Below are 23,455 nucleotides of genomic sequence, written 5' to 3' on the forward strand. Positions count from 1 at the left end.
AGACTTGTACAAAATGATGTACCCAAAAATCATTTCTAGCTCTAATCTTTTCTGCAAACAGGACCATTCAAAAGGATGTTTGTTTCCTTTGGGCTGTTATTCCTTCTGCTGCTCTCGCAAACAGGCAGCCACGATGGGCGTGATTTAACCAGGCAATTCCTAATGCCTGAGCAAACCTGCAAACAAAACAGCTCCTGGCCTTCTAAGAGCCTCTAAATGAAGGGTTAAACATACTACTAAAACATAATAGCCAGTGCCTTTTCCTACCTCCCCTCTAACAGGAAGGCTGACAGATCCTGACCGCAGCAAACAATAGCTGGGATTGTACTAGCAAGAACTAGTTCAGCTGCATCACTTGCCAATAATTTTTTTAGCAGATTTAACATTCTTCTGTTTCCCTCACTTGAACAGTATGATGGGGCAGGGGGGAGAGGGAGGAGAGCAGATAAATTTCCATCAGAGCCTCAACCACTGAAAGAATTTGTCCCTGGTACCTGCCAAATGTGAAACTCCAGAGCAGAGGCCAGCAGGGCGAACCATTAGGGGATGGCAGCAGTGGTCTCAGAGCGATGCAGACTGGGGCACAGAGCTGCTTTGGAGGGAGGTTTTCAGGCTGCTCAATACATTTCTGGGCCTGGGAACCCCCACAGCCCCCACCTAAACAGCAGCAGCAGCAGAGCCACCAAAGCCCAAGGCTCACGTTCACCCCACCACTGGGGCTCCAGCAAAAACTACCAGGTTTGCACAAAATACAGTTTACATCTGCAATTCTTCCAGTGGAACAAAAATCTACCTATGTATGTGTGTAAATGCAGGCACCAACTATACACAGATATACATTTACCTATGAAATATTTCTATTCCACTTGCATTCAAGCCATTGTGGAACTAAAGGATTCAACCACAACTGGGGGAGTAAACAAAGAAAAAAAAAGAAAACCCTCCAAAATCTCAGTTGCTCACTACACTGTAGACCTGACTGCCAGAAGCAGAGGCCTTGCAGTGGCCAGCTCCCTTTGGTAACATATATTCATTTATTTTATGTTAAAGCAGCAAACAGCAAGCAGAAGAGCAGCCTACCTTCTATGTCATCTGGAGCCGTGGCATAAATGTGAGAAAGGTTAAGCTTCAGTCTGTCAGGGCACTCTCTATTTACAGTCAGACTGGGTGATATCACTAGATCTAGCATTTCCTTATACCTGAAGGAAAACAAAGGAAAAATACAATTTATTCATTAATTATGCATGCTTACTAATGATTCAATTTTTTTTTTCCCTAAGAGTATAAATATTAAAGCTGATTACCTAAACCCAGGCTTCATATAAATTCCACATAATAACATTCACTAAAGTTTTCATCAAAGGGAAATGCTGAATTAAAATGCAGTACTTGCTTCCTTGGAGATTACACCCATCTGATTAATGATTTCCCTTTTCTTCCTGGGTTTTGCCACACAAAAACAAAATTCCAGCTCTCTCATATGCCATCAAAGCAAGAATACAGACCCCAGTGTCCAGTGAGGCTGCAGGACAGACTGTAACAGGCTGGAATGAAGCCGAGGGCAGTTAAGATCATTATCGAGTCTTACAAGGTAACAAAGTCAGGACTGGTGACAGGATCAGTTTTCCAGGGGACACCCGAAGCAGGCACCCCACTGCAATGTCCTGGCCATTAGGTGGCAGTGATACAAGGACAGTCCCTTTCACATCAGCAACCTTCTCTGATGCAACCAAAAACTTCAAATTAAGGACACCTAGGACTTGCATCTCTGAAGGAAAACACAATTCTTCAGGTGTGCACATGACCTACACCACCATGAAAGCTTACAACCTCTGCATTACATGAACAGTCCAGAAACAAGGACTAAATCCTTATTTCAGACCTTAGGTATAAAATCCATAGGTCTGTTCCTGTACACAGCACCATTTTCCATTCATGTGCCCACCTGCAGTGACAGACCCGTTCAGCTGCTTGCTTCCCTTGGAAGTGTTGGATATTTAGGATGGGTACAAAATATGTCATTAAGTGCACAGATTTACACACCTGTGTCTGCAAGTTTTGGTGAAGACAATGGGGTGAGTCCAATAAGGTCTTGGTACATTTGATACCTGCACAACTCCTTTTATGCAAGGCAGGTTTCTTTGAAACCTTTACTCCCATCATGTAATAATCTCTCCTTGCTCCCTGTGCAACCAATGCCTGTGTCTAGACCTGAAGAACCCACTGGGCAAGGAAAACCTGGAGCTAAATTTCTCAATTAATTGTCTTTATTTCTTTCTAAATACACACCATGCAATGGAAACCTATTTGGCTTTTCCAACACTAAACTTGCAGCTTTTGGTTCAAGGCCAGAACAGATGATGAACAGAGAACTCAAAGATTCTGTGCTGAGCACAACCTTAGCTCAGCTCCCTGAAATCACCGGGTGGAATTAGGGCTATCAAGGGAAAGCATAACTGTGCTCTTGGACAGAGCAGGGTCTGAGCAGGAGCTGATGGGGAGAGGGAATTTGGTGGTGAGTGGATCCTGGCTGCAGCTTGCCCAGGCTGCCTTCCCTCATCACTGACCTGCCTGCCAAGGCAGCTGGCACATCCCTGCTCCAGGCTGGCACCTCCCTGAGCTGGACTCTGCAGGCAGCACCTGGCTGCTAACAATCCACAGCACACCTAAAACATCCCAGAGCTACAGAGAGCAGCACACAAAGCTGAAATCATCAGGCTTCTGCAATACCAATCCATGTGCTTCTGGGAGAAGCCAAGGGGCTTGTTTTGATTTTCTGTTTAAATACCCCTGTATGGCTTTACCAGCTTTGAGAAACAGAAAACCAGATACTTTTTATCTGAACCTCCCCAATCCCTTTTATAAAGGCTGTGAGTCCCTGTGAGGGAGGACAAGTATTGTTAAGAACAAGCACAAACCAGATCATTTCATCTGTAACTAAACAGCAAAACCAAAGCTAAATTCATTTTCACTTCCTCACCTGACAGCTGCCCAGACAGAAAAAACATGAACCCTCTGTGAATTCACAGAACTACCAAAAACAGGCTGCAATGAAGAGGCATAACCATGTACAGTGCCCACAGCCCCAGTGCCCCTCTCTCCAGGTGGGATCTGTCTGCCTCCCTTGGAAATTAATTTGGGTACCTCATCACCAACACAGCCTGATTCCAGACTGGTAAAGGCTTCCCAAGTCAGTGCCATGAAGGAGATCTTATGAATGACCAGCGTGGTGGAAATGCTCTGGATCCAATGTTTGTGCCACCCCTTTGTCCCCAAGTGCTACCTGCTTCAGATCCACTAAGGAAACCAGAGCAGCATAAAAATCAGCCTTGCTCTGCAGCTGCATCTTTGTTCTAGTGGGTCTCAAAGGGTTCCACCTTCAGATGTGTCCTTGTAAGAGGAGCACAGCTGGCTCCCCTCCCTGCCTTAGACACAGACAAAGTGAAAATGCAGAAGCACAGGGCCACCAGCTGCGCCCACAGCCAGTGCCCACTGGCTGTGCAAATGCAACAAGGAGGCAGACGTGTGTGAGGATACAAAAAACAGTCCCCAGGTATAAAAAATCCTACCAAGGGACACAGCCCAGAGCTGAAACAACAGCCCATGGCTGCTCACTCAACTCAGAACACAGAGGCAACACTCAGCACTGCAGGACGTTCTGCTCCATCTGGACCAAAGCACTGCAGGGCAGCAAGGCACGGTCACAACCCTTCTTCTGCACACTGAACTTGTGCCACAGCTTTTTCTCCAGAAAAGCCAGCATTCTCCTGCTGGCACAGCCAGGCTGCCACAGAGAAAGGGCTCAGGGAGAATTTTGTGGTGCTTCTCAGTGGGGCAGAACAAGGTACGAGCTATGGTTCCTAATGCTCTCTGAATACAGCAGGGTGGGCAGGGGCTTTTTTTCCCAGAGGATTTAAGGAATTCGTTTATTCAAACCCACTAGCACCCAATTAAATTTTGTCTGCATAGCTGAGAAGGTGGGGTTCCATTTTACACAAGCTTTTCCTTTCCACTCTGAGCACCATCTCACTTCTCTTCCCCTCGCTTCCCTGGTGCTGTCCCTGAACTGAGGGAAAGCACTGCTGCCCCAGACCCTGTCAAGCTGGGGCTGTTCCACCTTGTTTCTCAGATAACACATGCCCTTCAGCATAATCCAAACCCCCATCATTCATGACACTGCCCAGGCTGTTGCCAAGTGAACAGGAGCAGATGTTTAAAGGGAAATGATCTCTTATAGTGATTAATGCACTTTAATTACATCATTGTTCAGAGATTTCATTAGCTACTCTCTGCCTGATGGCTTTTCTACCGATTTTGTTCTGTTCACTTTTGTATTCACCAAGTCACATCACATTTCCCTGTTTTTTCAGCTCTCATTCTGGTTTAGAGCCTGTATTAGTTGCATGTACAAACAGGTAACTTCTCACAGAACTGCCTGGCTGGCTGTGCATGTCACGTCTGAGTGCTGTTAGTGGCTTTGCCTGTTCTGCACGCACCATTTACTGATTTATTCATGTGCATTTCTTGCCTATGGACTTCTTGACAAGAGTTTCTGAAATTCCAGTTTTAATGATGGCAAGCTACAGAAAACAGTCAAATAATGGAACAGGGCTGGTATTTAACACAGTAAATGACATGCTGGAGTGCAACTGATGAAAATATCAGGTCTTTGTTTTCTTTTTAGAGAAAAAACATTTTCTGGCTTAAGCAGTGTACAGTAAATCAGTAATAAAGTTTGCTGAATATGAGCTTTTATTAAAACCAGTGATGGCAGCATCTAGCATGCAGGGCTGACAGACATCTGGAAGAGCTTTTGGCTTCTACAATTAAGAAGAACCCTGTGTGAATTTGTTGCTCAGCTTTTCCATCAGAATCCCCTACTCAAACCCCAGTATTTCGCCCTGAAAGTTAGCCCACTAAATCCCTGCCAAAAACAGAAACTTTTTTCTAATGTTTAGGAAGGAAAAAATAGAAATATAAGTGTTTTTTTTTTTTTCTTTTCAGTCATTATGAAGCTAGGAATGCCAGATTAAACAATTTAAGGTTTCAGATTTTTGACTGAGGTGTTGGGGCAACTGGCAAATCCCCTATTCTTTTAGAGTGATGTTTTGGAAGCAGTGATTCCAGACCCCAAGTCAAGGCAGCCAAACGTGTGCTGAAGGCAGAGCTCCTGAGTGATCCAACCTCCCTCCAGCAAAGTGCTCACAAATGGGTGTCCAGTGCCATGGAGGGACCCAGTGTGATGCCTTCAGTTTTAGCTTTCATGTTTTCCAGATTCTGTACAGAACTCTGAACTTCAAGTTAGCAAGTTCTCCTCACAGTTCAGTCACACAAAACAATCATTTTTCAGCCTGAGAACTAAGGACACTATTACAGCTTCAGGCCCAAAAAGTGCAAACACAGCAAACTGAGGAGAGCAATCTGGGAGGGTGGGACTGCACAACCTGCAGCTGGAATTGGACAATTAACCCCAATAAGGAAATGGACCAAAACTCATAAAAGTCTGAAATCTCATGACCCATCACCCACCTTGGCTGGAGCTGTGGCCAGGCTCTTGTTCTGCCCAAAGAGTATCCTGTGAAGGCCTTTTAATAAATCCCTGCTTTATTCCTCCAACACCACCTAGCCTCTGTTCTAGGTAGCCCCTCAAGGCATCAGGCGTGCAGACTGAGTCTGCAAGGTGCTGAGAACTCCATGGACCATATTTTGAGAGGGTGGAAGAGAAACCACCATGGCACTGTGGGCAGATGGAACCTCACCACAGCTCTGCCCAGCACAGCTGACAAGCCAGAAGGGCACCAGCAACACATCAAGGAGTCTCCTTCCAAAGCTGGGAGCTCTGCTGCTCAGGCAGAACCCCAACCCTCTCTCAGACTGCTCCCCCTTGTTATTCCATCCTCCCCACAACACACCAAAGGCAGCCCAGGGCACTTCCATCCTCCCTGTGCAGGCAGTGGGCTTGTGCCTGGGAATCTGCACTTCTCACTCATCCCTACTCCAATTCTGGGGTGAGCAGACAGAATTCTGGCTTCAAAATGTACCTGAAGAGTAAAAAAAACATTCAAAGGAGAGCTTTCAGAGCATTTTCAGCAAATAAGATACCTGGGTAGGTGGTACCAGGAGGTACCAAGGTAAACTCAATGGCCAAGTGATTGAGAGATTTCAGAGGGAATGTGTGCAAGGAAGAGCAGGGCACTTCCCCAAAATGACAGCAGTGTGCAGGAGGGCATCTTAGCCACAGAAAGGGCAGTCAGGAGGAAAAGACACTAAGGGGGGGACTGGCATGGGTGTGGGAAAAACAGAGAAGGAGCTCTGCATCTGCCATCAGTGAAGGAACTGAAGAGGTGGGAGCCCTGCAGGTGAAAAAGACAAAATTCCTGCCCTTGGGAAAAACCTGCCAGAGCCTACAGCGAAAGGACAAGTACTTCAAGGGAGTGAGAAATTGCAAAGTTTCTCAGAAATTATGCTCCCTGCAACAATCCCATCCAATGATCTTCTCAAGAATTTTTTTACTTGTATCTGGATGGAGGCCAAATACAAGCTTAAACCACTAGATCTTCCTAAACATCTGCATATGCCAACACAGAGCCCTAGGCAGGAGTGGTACAAGCCAAGTCCTCTCCTTTCAGCTCTGCTGGGAAGGGGAGGAGTGGAGACAGAGATTGCAGCAGAATTGCAAGAGGAACATTTTGGACTTGCTTCTGTGACTTTATCTGGTTTTAATTAGTCGATCAACCCCTTTCATCTTTCTACCCTCCTAAGAAATGGTGCAGATTGCTAAGAAATACTTGATGATTCCAGTGGTACTCATCACTAAAAAGATGACAGCCCCCTTTATTTCAGAAGTGAATCACATGCAGAAAAATCCAAAGATGGCTTTCTCACTCTCTGGTTCAGGGAAAACAAACAAAACCCATCCCAGTCCTAAAAAGTTTGGGTTTAATTCATTCCTAGGAAACACAAGATTAATTTTTTCCCCATATGGATAAAATTTTCAAAAGCACCTGCTATGCCTCATTAATTTTCATTGGGAATTAAAAGTTCTTCTGTTTTAACTCCATGGGAAGCATAGTAGCTTAGGCAGCGTTGCCAGGACTTTTGGTAGCAAAATTCTGCTCCCAATTTTACTTTGCTCCTGTACAAAAAGAAAGGAATCATTCATAAGCAAAGAAAACAGTATTATCTTGCAGCCACCTTCCACATGGTATAATCATAGGGAATCTCCCACACTGAAGATTTTGGCTACTTCTATCCACACATTTCAAAAGCAGAGGAAAGTAATTTCATTTCCTCTGTCAGTACATTCCTCCCCACACTGTTTGGCCCTTCCTCTCTCCATCTATAAAAGCTTCTTTGTTCCATTTCAAAAACTCACAAATGCTTCAGCAGGTGAAAGCCACGACCCTGTTTTCTCCCTTATAATGAGTCTTAGTTCACCCACGAGTACATCTGAGAGCTGCACGCAGGGAAAGCCTGAACAGGCACCAAGGTAAACCTGGGCTGGCATTAATGCTCCTGTCCAAGGCTGACAGCACAGCCTGATCACAAGGTGTCCTTCCAAGGTGACCTGCAGGGCAGATGCCTTGGGCTGCTGATATTCCTGAGAGCTGCTTTTTACCCATCTAACTGCACAATAAAAGCAGCAGTACTTGTCTGGATTTATCATTGCCCAGAGAAAAGAAAGAGGAGTCCTCACTATGGCTGCAGCACAGCCCCTGGGCTGGGGGTACAGAGCCTCCAGCACGTGTTATCTCAGGCTGAGGATGAAACCAAGAGAAACAGGACAAAAGTTATGTGATAGGCAAGGAAAAAAATAGTTTGGGTTAACATTGAGATTGTCAAATTCCTCTTTTTCTTAAAAAAAAAGTGTTAATTCTAAACAAGTTTAAGAAAAATAACTGAGAAAAACCAACAAAACAGACCAATTCTTTCACACTTCTGAAACCACTATTGTTTAAAAATAACCAAAGTATTCCATCAGCTTTAAAATCTTTCCCCACATGGTTTCTGTGTTTTGTCTTTTTTTTTTCTTTTAAATGAGACAGTCTTTTTTATCAAAATTTTACTTTCACTGGAAGTTTTCTGTCTTGCTCTAACCCATAGACCAGAAAGGGAAAAACAGATGAAAATTCCTGTCTCATGAATTTTTTGAGCCACATTAACTTTTTTTCTTTCTTTCTTTTTTGGAAGGAAAGTCAGCCTTAAGATTTTTCAGTGCTTGGAACCGGCACAAGTAATTGCATGCCTTGTTTCCCTGGAAGTCCTGAATTTCCAGAAGCATTGACTTGCTTCACCAGGCTTCATCACCTGCTATTCCAGCCTGCTTTTCATTGATTTTTCTTTAAATGCTATTGATTTTTTTTTTCTTTTTCTTTAAATACACTATTTCTTTTTTTGGGTCAGACCTGTTAATTTAAAAAAAAAAAAGTGGGGTGTCTTCATATAAATAAATGTTGTTCCTCCTCCTAGCAGGGCTTCACTACTGCCTTCTCCAGGGGCTGCTTTCCTGATCCCCCTGCAGACACAGCAAACTGAGATGAAAAAGGGGCATGAGCTGGGCTGGGATTCCCCTGCCTTTCCTGCAATTAAAATGGGAGAGACTGAAGGAAGATAGAGCAGAGGGTGCAGCAGCATTTCCTGGCTGAGCAGTCCACAGGAAAGGGGATTCAGTGCCCATAAAACCACCCAAGACAAGGCACCTTCACCATCCATTCTGAGAGCTCACTCTGAGAGGCAGCTTGAGAATTGGAGTGAGCTCAGGATGGGGCTCACACCACAGAGCTGCAGCCTGACCAGACACACATCACAGCACTGGCTGGAGTCACTGGGTCCTTTAAACTTCATCCCAACGACAGTATTTCACTTATTCTTAGTCAAAATGAGAAAGGAGGATTTTTCACAATGCCTTTTTTGGGTCTCTTGGATCTATTTGTTAACTGGAACAACCCTTGCAAAGATATTATTTTCCAAAGCATAGAATTGCTCAGCTTTCTTACTGTGAACAAGCAAGTACCACACAGAACAGAATACACTGATAAAGAAACACTATGAGCTTACAGCCTACAGTGATTTGAAACATAAAATTGTATGTGTATGCAAACTTACAAAAGTACATAAATAATCTCTTTCAGCTTCCACATTCCTGTGTGACATTCACAAGCTTTTTAATTTCATCACACCTCTTCCTATTCAGATCCCCCAGGCATGCAAGGGCTGCATGTGACTGCAGAAAACCACTCCAGCAGCTCCAGCTGCAGAATTAAGGCCCTTCATAAATAACTGCAAAAAAACTGCTCCCAGAGCCAGGCTTCCCAAACCAAGGGCTGTAGAGTCCAGCTCACGACAATTGTCACTATTTAGGCACCTCTTTCCACTTTGAAGAACTACATTTTTTAATCCTTCTCCTAAGAATCACAAGGGCTAAAGACACAAATTATATATATTTGAAATTAGAGTTTATTCCCCCCAGTTTTCAAGTAAAGAGCAGCATCTCTGCTGGAACATGAAACTCTGATCTTACCAGGAAAAAACTCATTTTTGGGTGATTATGCTTGCAGGGCCTCATTTTGTAAAACATTTGCATCATCAATACACTGTAACATAAAGCAGTTACATAAACAAAATTAAGCATCCAGAAACTTCAGCTCTACCATACCAGGATGAAGAGGAGACAATAAAGCACTGAACATCACAGAAAAAAACATCTGCTTCAAAAAGTAGCGGAAAATCACAAACAGAGAACAGAGCTTTCCTGGCTTACCTGTGGAGCCTTGGGCACACCTGCCCACACTCCAGTGGCATGAGAGAAACTGCTTTTAGGCAATCATTTTTGTAAAACTAACTGTTCAATGAGGCAAGTAGTAACTTCTCTGAAACTCTATTTAATGCAGCAGGACAAGACAAATCCTCCCAAGCTGCAGAGGGCTTGGGAGGGAAAGCCCAAGCACACAGCTGGAGCTGCAGGGCAGCAGGAATTCTATCCCTGCACAGTTTAAGGCAGTGAAAGTTGGCCATTAGCTGGAACAAGTGCCAAGGGAAAACATTTTCCAGAAAGTTTAGAGCATTTATACCACCCACATCCTTACAAAAACCTTCTCATTCAAAAGGCAGTGATGCACAATTCAAGAAGCTGCCCCAAAGCCTCAAGAGTGTGAGCAGCTCGGTCTAGTGGCAGGGGGCTTGGAACAAGATGATCTTTAAGGTCTCTTCCAACCCAAGCCATTCCATGATTCCATGAAGTTCCCACAGAAAAATCAATATGTTTGAAAATACTTGCTGATGCCACTTGAGAAGTAATACTCTTATTAAAATCCACAGGTAAGTGTGCGCAAGAAAAAGTGGCGCTCACTCACACGGGAACAGCTCTCACAGAGGACACAACAGATTAATTCTGTCAGAGAGAAACAGCAGATCAAACCCTGGTCTGAGACTCAGAAAACCTGGGGTTTTCTCCCTGCTCTGCCCCTGGCAGCTCAGCTGATTCCCTTTGTGGCACCACTGTGCTTCCTGCCCTCTGTCTGTCCTCCCTGGAGAAGCTGCAGGACAAGTGCTCCTCTCTATGCACGTGCAGCATTCACCAGGGCAATGCTGTCCTACTCTCTGTGAGACCTCCAGGCACTGCAGTATTAAATAAACTGCAGTAACAAAAGATACATATTTATATTATTTTCCCTAGGGCTGCAGTTTACCTTGAAGTTACACTACTGAGTTCTTCCAATCGCTATGAGATCGGGCAAGTTTCTCAGGACTGCATCAAGGCCTCTGTAAAACTGGGAACTACAGTATAAATTGCCAATTAAGCTCTTTTTAGGGGCTGGAAAGTCCTCTGAAATCTTTGGGTGGAATCTGTTACACTGCTGGAGTACTGATATCCATGCCAATGAATAATGACCAACGTGACCGTGAGACAGCCAAGAAGGAGGCGAGGCACGAGACCTGTCCTTCAGGGCATGTTCTCTCACTCATTTTTGGTCCAAAATCTCTCCATTCCCAGACTATGAGAATTTCTTCACCATTTTGATTTACTTCTCAAACCTGTCAGAGTCCTGCAATGGCTCCAGCAACCCACTAAGAAAGGTAGGGCTGCCCCTTTATAACAGGCCTGTGTCAGCACCTCCGTTCTCAGCCTGTAAAGGAGGAGCACTTGGGGAATAATAATTCAGAAAGAGCTGTGGGAAAAGAACTATGAAATGTAAGTTAGCAAAAGGACTTTGGATGTGAAGGAAAAGTCTAGGATAACAGTACAGGTGAGGCTGGAGTGAGAATGACGTACTCTCTCCTTGGTTAAATCCCTCTAGTCAGACTTTCTCCGAGCAGAGAAGACAGCAAAGAGCTGTTGTGTGTGTAGAAGGTTGAAGAATCTCTGATTGCCTTGTTTTCCTTATCAATAGAGGAGCAGTGATGGTGATATGACTATGGCACTTCTGAACAGAACTGCTCTGCCAGTGCTACAATTTATGGAAATACCAGGTTCACAAAGTTTAGACCATCCTGTGACCAACAGCGAACTTCTGGCTGGGTCATCTTCAAACATGTTGAGCCAAACCAGTTAATCCTTATAACACAACAAGAGCTGCTCCCCTCCTTTTGGTGCAGTTTAACACACTCCTGTCCACAAATGCTGCAGGCAAGGCTGGTCCAGCACTGCTGCAGCTGCTCACTCAATGCCTTTAACCCTGAAGCTGCTTCCCAAATGCATGGCCTGGATGAGGAAAACCAACTGTACACCTTCCCTATTTAGATACCAAGTAAATCAGGTTACCAATCTGGATTTACCAAATATGTGGTTACATAAATCAAATTAATGGACTTCTAACATTCCCTTAGTCGCAATCCTTCCTCTTTGGGAAGAGCAGAGGATAGTCCTGCAAGAGAGGCTACCACTCATCTGAACTTCAAGAAGTTGTCCTTCCCTCCTCCTCTTCACAGATATAACTAAAGCCACATTTCCCCTCCACTCTTGACTCAAAATAAAAATCAACTGTCATTATGCATAATATTCCTGTAGTGAAAGTTGGTTACCTCGCCAGAAGGAATACTGAAATGTCAATTTTTTTGTTCCTGTATCTAAAACCGAAAGGCTCAAAAGGGACACTCTGAATCATGAGGTTGGCTGACAGTGGCAGTTTATAGATAAAAGTGCAGCAGATTTCTCGTTTTAAAAAGCTACAGCACAAATGCAGTGAGCAAAGTAGCAAAATGTAATTGCTACTCATCTTGGAGATGTTAGGAGAAAAAAGGACAATAATCAAAAGCAATGCTTGAGCAAACTGCACTTTGTTACTCATACCAATTAATAGCGTGGAAACAGCCAAGGGGAACAGGAATCTACTCAGAGCAAATGCTCACAATGTTTTCCTTGATATTAACTCCATTAATAATTTGTTTCTGTGGGTATTTGAAAGTCAGGCTAAAATAACAACACGAGAATAACAAATGGGACAGCATGATTCACTTTGTGTGTTCAGGTGGGCCAAGGTCTGATTTCCTACGAGTTTTGGTGGGATAACAGGCTGAAGCTTTTTTCTTTAAGCCCAGGTGAAAGTTAACCCAGGTCCGAGTTCCCAAAGCTGCTGGCTGCTAGGTTTATTTTCAAGACAGAGGGAAGGAATTTTTGCAGGGATAACCAGAGGATTTTAACAAAGAAGAGTCACAGAGATCTTGCCATCCAGTCACTGATGCTCGGCAGGACAGCGCGGTAGTGAAAACCCCAAATAAAACAAATGCACCAACCCAATGCCATGCACACAAATGTCCCCCTTTCCTTTGCAAAGCCTGATCTGATAATGAAAAACACTTCCTGGAAGTGCCATTTTATGATATTAAACAGGCCTCAAATAACTTAACAAAGTACAGAGGGACACTGACATTTGAACTGCAGGAGTTTTGTTTTCCGTCTTGTTTTTCCCCACTGTGAATATTGCATTTGAATAACTGAAATTTTTAAAATCTCTTTTCCTCCTTTCAGCATGATGTAATGCAAGTGTTGCACAAGAATAACAATGTAGAGCTACTGCTGCTGGAGCCAAGTTTGGCACCAAGAGAGATTAGGGTTGGCACCATACACCATGATCTTTAAAATAAATTTGGCAGCCTTGCTCTTGCCACTGCTGCCATAAACAGCAGTCAGGGCAGTAAATGGAAAAGTGCTGAAAGAGACCGTGAGTTTGTAACTGGAACAAAGATGCCCATTAGCCAACCACTTAATCTAACACCTTCTCATATATGAAAAGTAAAGAGTTTTACAATGGCATGTCAAAATTAGCAGCAGTAGCAGGGACCAAAGTGTAACATAACAGTGCCTTTCATCTGTCCATCACACCAAATTGAGCCTACAAAACCCACCAGCCAGCTACCTGTCAGCCAGGAGAATTAACATGCACAACTGCAAGTTCCACCAGATTATTCAAAGAAAAATACTTGATCTATACAAGAGCACATCTGTCTCAACAAATTTTCTCTTTCCAGTACTTCTCAGTTATGCTTTCCCGGGAGGACATTTGCTCCTATTCAGTGATGCTGGAACAGCTCTCTGGAAAGAGGCACATATGTGTGTTTTTCTTCTTTAAATGCAGATGGAACAGAGGAGGTTTCCTCACTGGATCCCTCCTGGCTTGAACTGAGCGAGCGTGGGCTGATTTTCTCTGCTCTATAAAAGGAGCCTGATGATTTGTGATGTGGACATCTGTCTGCAACTGGACAGATGCCACCAGCTTATTTCACACAGACAACTAGACAGCCGTGTAATAGCAGCATCTTTCAATTGCTACTTCATTTTTTTAAAAGAAACCTCATTACCTAGCAGAAGAGCTCCATATTCCATCCCAAATTTCACTAAACTAAAAAATTCTTTAAGCACCAACTCTCAAATAAGGGACCACCTTCACCTGTCAGATAAAAGTCAGAAGCATGTGTGGTGCTGTAACAGCTTTTTGTCTCTTGGTTAGCACTAAACCATGTAGGAACATTGAAGGCAGATTTCAAGCAGTGACTTTCATCAGCAGTACCAACAAGCTCTCCTAATGGGATAGCCAGCGTGGTGTTTGTGTAGGGAGGAACTCACAACTTACAGATTTCCTTTTGCAGCTTTGTTTTAAAGTGAAAATGCACTTTTCCCCCTCACTACCAAAAATCAAACAAAATGAAATAAATAGGGTCTGATTGCTATGACCTAACTTATTTTCTGATGGCTTCAAATTCTTCAAAAATCATGTCAAATCCCAAAACAAAGGGCAACTTTCAATGGCCACAAACCATGGTATCTTTTATTACATGTTCACAGCTTCAGTGACAAAACTTGCACCTCAAAGCCCATTTTGTTTCTCTAATGAGCACTTTGCTCCTATCATATTATACACCACTTACCCTGGGGAGCCCCAGTGGAGCTCTGTGACACAGCTCCTCACCTCTGAGGCCACCTGCCCACAGCAACCAATTTGGGACAGCTGGGAACAAGAGGGACCCAAACCAGCAAGAGGCAACTGTGCCATTCACAGATAATTCCAGATAACTCCTTGCAGGAACAGAAAATGGCAGCTCCTGGAGTCTGTTCAGATAATCTAAGAAAAGAGTTTCATCATCTGTACAGATTAAAAAATTCAGCTGCAAGTAAAAGCCAACTTTCACTGCTTGGATATTTGAGAGCAAGCTCACATGTGCCATGGACAAGGTGACTGTCTTAGAATTAAAACTCAGATTTGATCTGCAATTTCCTTAGCTTAAAGGCAAATTTCACTCACACACACAGGACTTCAAAGGGCCTCAGCTTTCCACAGCCCAGAGGAGCAGCCTGACAGCCTGGTTCAACAGTGGATGTGTTTCCTGACATTGGATTAACTTCAGCTCATCACCTTCAGTGCAGCTTCTCTCTGACAACTTCCAGCACAGACAAAAGAACCAAAGTAATTTCCTGCCTCCAGGTACTACAGCTATGTCCAATTCACTCACAAGCAGCGTGTAAAGATGCTCTTGCTGACTCCAACTGTTTGCAGCAATGAGCTACCAGAAAATTAAAAAAATAAAATCAACAGTGCAAAATATATGAATGCAGTGCTTGGTTTCCAAAAGAAATACAGCAGCTCACCCCTTTTTCCCCTTCACAGAAAATCAGATAACTCTAGTGAAAAAAAAACAAGGAAAAAGGAGACTGTGCCTAATTTCAGATTGTGTTTGGCCTTTTTTTTTATTAGTGCATAGACAGGAGAAATAAAAAAATTGGTGCAAAGGTATCTGAGCTCAAGCAAATTACAGTTCTACATTAATTTCCCTCAATCACTAATTAGAGAGCCACCTTAAAATACTAACACAAATAGAACTGCTATTAGAAAAACAATTTACTTTATTTCTCTTGAGTGGAATTGTCAGAAATGGCAAGTTTGATGCCACGATCCAGTGGCCAGGGCTCTCATAAGGGAGACTTGGATTCAGTCCTGTGTCAGCCACAGATTTCCTGCTACTAGAGTAGTTCACAAAGCCAACTCCTATTTAACCTGCTTGCCTCTATTCCCCTCTCTGTAAAACAGGGGTTTCTGCATTTTTTCACTTCTGAGCATGCTGAGCTCGAAGTTATGAGGACAATGAGCTGCACTCAGGTAAATCAGCACAAGGACACGAGGAAGAAAAATATATAAACACCAAAGACAGAAAAGCAGCCCTACACCTACGAAAAATGCCATGAAACCAGTGTACTTCTGAGTTTTGCTTAGCACTTCAGAACCTTTCTCTGCTCAAAAAATGCCATGGAACCAGCATATTTCTGACTTTTTCTTGCCACTCCAGAACCCTTCTCTGCTCTTGGCAGGGAGCAGGCACTGCCTGCAGCTGTCAGCACCAAACAGAAGCCCAAGTCCCGCATTCCTATTCCCTCCTGGGCCATGTATCATCCCTCCTCATTCCAGCACCCAGCTTCTGCATGGTTAAACTCTCCCTTTAACACAGATTTGGCTGTGTAACTCTTCATGCCACTGCAGTTGGTCTGCTCCTCTCTGGAGCAGGAGGTGCCAGGTTTGCGCATCCCCTGCTCGCACATGTCCCGCCGCGCTCCACGCGGAGCATGACCGATGTGCTAACCCCTGGACAGCTGCTGGTTTCACAGGCTGTCATCACAAAGGCTGCCTGTGTGCCTGCTTGGAGGGGTTTGATTCTTCAGCAGCCCAGCAACTGCATTCATTCAGTTCAGCTGCAAATGTAAGGGTGGAATTGAAACGCCGCAATTTAGAGAAGCAGCCTTGCTTAGTTCAGCTTCTAATCACAAACCAGCACTGGGGGATCACCTGAAGTCTTAAAATCCTGCACCCTGCACCTCAAACACAGCTTCTGAAGGTTCATAGGGTGCATTTTCAGCAAAGTAGATGGGTGCAAAGATTCCAAACTCTAAGGTCTCACAGGGGAGGACAACACGTGCCAGAAGCTCCATCTCCTAAACTCATCCACGAACTGCTTCCTTAGTGTTCATGTACCAGTGGGTGAAAGCTAGGAAAGACAAAAATCATTAAGAAAATAGCACAAAATAAGAAGAATGTGTGACACAGAAGTAAAAAGCTCCTGGGAAAAGGCTTTTAGAGAAAAGCCTTTTGAAATGCTGTAGAGTACTACTGAAAAACAGAATTTCTGAAACCTTTCTGTGCACTGGATTAAAAAAAAAAACAAAACCAAACTAACCCAAACAAAACCCACTTTCAGTACAATTTCTAAACAAACAAAACAAGTTTCTGCTAGAATTACACTCCATCTATTCCCCTCTAATTCTTGTGGACTGCCCACAAGAACTTGAGTTTCTGGCTTGTTGGAGAGAAGTTAACAACATGTAATTGAAAAAGGCAACGTTTTCCTGGTCCTGCCACATACCACTTTGCCAGTAAATACGTGAGACAAATAATATGAAAAGCACGTACACACACCTTAAGCAGAAGTCCAGGTTTTAAGAACAACAGCCTGACAGTGAAAGCTGTAAGAGTTAAGATTTTTCTCAAAGCTAAGCATACATTTTTCCATGCAAGCAGCTGAATCATGGATATTTTAAAGAATAGTTTATTAAGCACAATATAGCACATCTCCTACTGAGCTCTGTAAAACGTGTCCAGTGCTGCTCAAAGCATTAAAAAGCCTTTAAATCAGGAACTTGCTGGCATCCACTGGCACAGCAGAAGAATGGAGAGAACTAATCTAACAGCTGTCTGGAAACACAGCAGATTTATACCAAGGGTTTAGTCATTAACTGTCGTTATCTGACTTACACCAGAACACTGAATGAGCAGTGGTGGTCTATAGATTAATGCAATGTATGGCAACCCCCAAAATACAGTCCTGGCTCCAGGATGCTGAAATTAATTGCTTTGCTTCTTAGTGGAAGCATTCCAGTCTGGTTAATAAAAAAGTGGAGTCAAAGAAAAAAGCCAAATAAAGGCTATATACAAGTCAGTTTATCAAATACCTGTGCACAGAATGGGTTTATTAGTCTTCTGCATTGCTAGAGAAATTAATTTGCAGGCTACACATAGCAACTGAAAAATTGGCATGATTTGATAGTCCAACATGTTTTTTGGCTCCTGGCATACATTTGTATTTATTTTTTAAAGGGAAAAGGAGATAACACCAGAGAAGCAGAGGGATAAACAGCATCCTTAGCTGCATGGAAACTTACATGTAAGTATGTATTTCAGACTGCAGTGTGTGGCAAATATTGCTAATTGGGTTAGAATTCAAACGTCAAGTTAGGTTAATTCAAGGGAAAAACAGTTGTGTGAATACCACAAGAATCTATTAATAACCCAACATATAAATGAAATTCTAGAAAGGCTGGCAAAATTACCCTTGGCTACACCAAAACGTTGGGTTCATGCCAAGAAAAGCTCAATGGTTTTTGACATGAGTACTCAGGTGGGTGGAATTCCAGGGGAACCTCACTCCAAAAGGAGGTTTTCCTGTGGTACCTCCCAACACCTCCACTCATCCTGATGACCCATGTGCTCTCCAGGGCTGGAGGGCAGCTGAGATGCTACAGACTTGGGAGGCAAGTGAAAAACCTCCTGTGGATAACTCTTGTGAGGAATGACACTGGAGGTGTCAGAAGCAGAAATCACATCCTGCCAAGAGCAAGGCAAGGTGCTGAGAAGCTTTTCACTGTCATTTTGCTTAGCAGTTTTTAAGGACTGATATTTTTCAAGACTGCTATCAAGGACAACACTGAGGTAATGTGAAAGCTGAGCCTGGCTGCTCCTCTCCACCTCCCATCCCCCAGGCCCTTCTCCCTGCAGGTTATTTGGCACAGAGTCTCATCCAGCATCGCTGCCCAAGTGTTCCTGAGCACGATTAATTTGCTAAGGATACAAATCAACAAACAGCACGTTAGTCCTGCTGATGATTTATGAAATGCCAGAGATCATTCTCTCACCAGTGATAAGCTCTTGGTTTTGTATGAAACCTCTTGCTATTTCTAAGGCCATTCTTGACTCTGCATCACTCCCAGATAGGGCAGGGGCAGAGCTGCAGCAAGGATTTCTGTAATGAACTGCAGGTTATGTATACACACAAATAAAAGAGAGGGTCAGATTATGAATTCTTGCATACTTCCATATGTAAAAAGCTCAGAGTGTGCTTTGGAGCAGGGACAAGCCTCACTAGGCAAACACTCTGTTTGGGCTGTTCTCCTCCCAGGATGCAAGCACTCACCAGCAATTGCAAAATTAGGCAACGTTTCCTTTTCTCAACTGCTCAAAATATTGTCCTTGGCACCCCAATGGCCCCAGATACAAGAGTAGGGAATCCAAACAGTCTCAGAAACTTCAGTAGTTTTTCTTATTTCTTTGCCAGACATCGCCTATGCTGCACAACCCACCTGAAACCCACAACACCCCAAGAGTTACTCAGATCCCAGCACACCCTTGACCAGAAGACACCAGTGATACCCAACTGCCCTCAGCTCTAATTTTATTCCTTTGATCAATGACATACAGATGATGTTTTTCTTTTACAAGCAACATTTGCAGTCAGCTTGTGTTTCCTTGTGTTCATTCTCCACATTTATGCAGACTGGAAGTTATTTTTACCTATGTGGAATAACCACAGATAGCTGAAAATATTTAAGATATGAGATCTTCACTACGACCAGCCAAGAATCCTACAGCTGCTCTTTTTGTTCTGACAAGTTAGCCTTTGCTTAACAAAAACACTTCAAAACTGGAACAGTTGGGGTTGATAGGACAGTTCTTGGAACTTTTCCTCAATCTTAAGGGCTGGCATTAGCTACTAATTCCTGTAACAGGAGGCTACCACGAGACACCTCTGCTGAGTTCCATTTGTTTTCCCAGTGCTGCCTTCCCAGAAGTGTGCTGTGTTTCCCAAGGGTGCAGTTGCCCCTCTCCCCACTGCATTTACTTGTGCTGAGACAGAGCTGGAGCTCTACCCAGCTCTGCTGTCTCTAAAACAAGACATTAATTTGTAGGCATTCATCAGCATGCCATCCCTCAGGGTGTGCATGCCCAGGGTTAGCCAGGGGGATTTTCCACTCGTGCTGCCTCCAAAGTCAGATGGTTGAACCACCTTGCACACCACAAACTTGGGGGGACTCCAGGCCTGCCCTGCATTCTTTCCCAGCACAGAAACAAGTCAGTCTGCTCAGGCTTCTATGCATAGACAAGTGATTTTTATTTGGTAAAAAACTTCTCAGTCCTGTTGCTATTCCTTATGCACATTTGTATCACAACTCAGTAATGCCATGTATTTTCTCTGCCCTGTTCCAAGTGTAGAATTTTCTCTAAGGCTCTCCAGATTATGACATTGCACTAAGACAACTTCACATCACCTCCAAGTCACTATTACAAGCCAGTGCAAGGTATAAAATCTGAATTTAGAAGCTGGGTACAAAGAGAAGTAACAGGCAGGAGCAAACAAGATTTAGGAATCTATTATGAAATACAGACCTTTCATTCCTATAATAACTGGAGCAATCTAGACTTCAACTGCATACATACTACCCAAATATTGGCTTTCTTTTTACTTTATCATAAAAACTGATTAATGTGTGTGCATTTAACATTAGGGCACTGTCAGTTATGAAACAAGACTTGCACATTTGACAGAAAAGCCATTTCAAACCTGCAGTTTGTTTGGTAAATCGGTGTAACTCTGGTTGCATTTAATAAATGTAAGAAAGAGAGAATTTTATATATACTTTTTAAAATCTACTTCTGTGCTCAGACAAGCCTCAGAGCTTTAGTTGTTTCAGCTCTACAGTTCTGCCCACAAGCTGGTAAAACCATTATTGCCACAGAAACATCACAGGAGCAATAAAACAAACAAACAAACCAACCCAAGAGCCCACAAAAACCTAAAACCAAAACAACCTATCTTCATCTGCATGCACAGTCTGACTGAAAAACACACATGCAATCAAGCTGCAATTAGCTCCTGACACCACGAGCAGCCTCTGATGTCAGAGATCACCTGCAGTGCACCAGGCTTTTAAAACTAAACATTTCTTTTCACTCTGGGCTCTGTCCTGGTTCTCTGCTTGCAGCCCAACATGAGTTGTAACTGCAGGCACAGAGGTGAGGCTGTGGGACCGACACTGCTGCACCCCTGGAAGCAGAAATGTTCGAGCAAAGGTGAGGAGGTCGGGAAAGGGCAAAGTCCCAAGTAATTTTAAGTGGTTCAGCTAAGTAGGGAAGGCGAATGGGAAACCATTTTAATTTGTTACAGTCATCCCCAGCGAATAAAAGGACAACGTTTTTCTTCAGCAGCTTGATTACAAAGCAGTAAATCCCTCTGTGTATATAAAAGGTCTATGAACACTATAGATCAAATGTCAAAAAAAAAGATTTGTACTTTGTGTTGGGAACAGTTTTAGATACTCAATCATTCTCATTTTTAAATACTTCCAACAATTCTTCTCTCCCTAGAAACAGACACATGTAAGTAATTCTGCCATTCTCCTCCACAAAGACACAAAGTAGTGACATTTTTGCAGCAAACACTTTTGGACCTTCTCTCTCCATGAACACCTAAGAAACACAGTTTTGAGCACAAAACATGTAATTTTTCCCTCTCTCCCAACAACACTGACTCTTGTTGGTGACAAAAATGGATGCTGCTTCAAGAACTGGCTGCAATCTCTGCTTTACAGACCCCAGGCAGCAGCAAACAAGGCACAGCTCAAGGTGACAATATTCCCCAGCAGCAAATATCTTGGAGTAAGAATTATGCCAGAAAAGGACTGTTTTCCAGTTCCTGACAGGGTAGTGCATCAGTTTCTTTTTCCCTGACAAACTGCCAGTTCTGATAGACCCACAGGCCAGCATACAACCTCTTTCATCCACCCATCTAAGATGAGATGGAAAAGCTTTTAAAACAGTGAAATATGCAGCTGTACAGCCACAGGTTCTTTTTTAAAAAGAGGATTTTTTTTTTTTTTTAGGCTTAGAAGTAGACTGTTTAGTTATTAAGAATTATTAAGCTTTTCCAAAGATCTATAATTCAGAGGCAAACCCCAAATATTTGGTTTATTTCTCAACAAAACAGCGACCTGGTCATGGCAATTTGTATCTTGTGCCCACATCGTTATTTTCTCTGATCATAAGAAATAAATACTCTGCAGCAAGAAGCATTTTAACTACATCTACATTCACAGCAGGTCTTGGACCTCTACCTGCTGCTGTAATCAACAACCACCACACACTGAACCACAAAGCTCTACCCTGCAGACTCAGCACTGCATGCTAAATACTTCTGTCCACTCAACTTGGCAGAAACCTTCCTGTACTGAGTTTGCCTTTTAGGAGAGATGTGACACCACGGCTCAGCACACACTTGCAAGGACAAGGGGCCCTTACAGCAGCATGATCACATCCCCAACAGCTCAGCCGTAGGGTGGCAAAGCTCCCTGACAGCTTTATTCACCTTTTCTTACTAAAGGACAAAATTCTGCTGCTGGCACCTCAAGTGCACAATGCATACCTGCTGCCTCAGGCACTCACACCAACATTTCTCTTGAACCAACCCTGTTTGTGGCATCCTCAGCCAGGTTTGGCAGAGGTCAGCTCTGACTTTAACAAACAGAGGCAAAGTTGTACCTCACATGCAGTGTCATTTTTAAAAGGCTGAATTTTGAAACTTTTAATCCATCTATTGTCAGTAACAAATGTTACAGCAGTTTGGACGTGTGGATATTGACCCCTGGCCAAAGCAGGCTCTCGTGTTTGTGTTCTGTCTGCCCACAACACTGCCTGTCACTCCTACTGGCTAAAATGTTCTCTGGTGTGGTTTTGCAGAGTGTCCCTCCCTGCTGTGGGCTACACATCAACAGTTGGGTTGCAGCTCATATATGGCTTTTCTGAGCTCATGGGGAGCAAGGGGAAGGAGTGAGAACAACAGGGGATGGGACCCAAAGCTAAATAAATCAATGCTGCTTTGATCCTTTGGGATGAGGATGCTGTAAAAACACATGGTTATTAGAACTGTGATTTTATTGGTTATTGGCACTGTATTTCAGCATGAACTTACATGATGGTACTAAGTACAAAGTGTTCATTCTGTTTGTGGCTGTAAGAATTAATCCCTTCCATGTGCAGAGAGGGTGTGTGATAATTCAGCTGAGATTCCTGTTGGTAGTCTGGGCAAGCACTCACCAGCTGCAGGGCTTTCAACAATGCACAGCACCAGCTCCAAGAACAAATGATGTAACCAACACCCCTCTGAGTGCTACCCAGCAGGGCCACAGCAGCCTGCTCACTTCAGGGTCTTCATCCAAGGAGGCTGTCAGAAACCTGAAAACCTGAAACTAAAAGGTGAGTTTCTCCCCAAACACTCAACTCTGGACAGGATTCAACAGCTAATGGACATTGAATGAAATGGTATGGTTCTAATAGCTTGCATTTGCCTCAATAATAAGAAACGGTCTGATCCTGATTATTAAAAATGAAAAACTAATTTGCAATGTTTATGTGGATGGCAGCTTTATATGCATGATAGAAATGCTCCAACTGCCTTTACAATCCAGCTGGAACAAAGTTTTCATTTTTCTTTTTCATGAAATTTCATTTATTATGAGCACTGTGTCTCAGTAAGGCAGCTGTTGGCAGCAAGATGTGAAATTTAAGTTAAGCTGGTTAGTACCAAGAGCCAAGATATGTTTTTGTCAGAGAGAAGTTTTCCTTGTATATATGCAGTAATTAAAATGGTTTCTCAGTCAATCCTATCAACCCCCCTTGAAGGAAGAGATAATGCCATTTTAAAATACAATTTACAAACTGCAACCCAGAAACTGGGATTGCTACAGCTCATTTCAGAGAGGTCTTAAGTAGGTAATGCACCAATGACTTCAGAAATTAAGGATACCTGGTTTTCATCACTGTCCTACTAATACGGTGTCAGATTTTGGGCAAGTCACTTCTGACAAGATTCCAAATGGGAATTAAATAAGGATCAGTGTGTTACTATTTTACACTGAGGATGTCTCACA

At 43.3% G+C, this 23,455-nt stretch overlaps 1 protein-coding gene across 1 annotated transcript in view; it reads right to left on the minus strand.

Annotated features, from left to right (window-relative positions):
* EYA2 (EYA transcriptional coactivator and phosphatase 2) overlaps positions 1-23,455 on the minus strand; it is an 86,984-nt gene that overhangs the window by 48,797 nt on the left and 14,732 nt on the right. The window contains exon 2 of the mRNA XM_084217842.1: positions 1,081-1,199. Coding sequence (XP_084073968.1) covers positions 1,081-1,189 — 109 coding nt within the window. The 5' untranslated portion in view covers positions 1,190-1,199. The remainder of the gene's footprint in view (positions 1-1,080; positions 1,200-23,455) is intronic.

The sequence above is a fragment of the Fringilla coelebs genome, assembly GCF_963513975.1.
Source record: "Fringilla coelebs genome assembly, chromosome: 18".
Taxonomy (NCBI): Eukaryota; Metazoa; Chordata; class Aves; order Passeriformes; family Fringillidae; genus Fringilla; species Fringilla coelebs.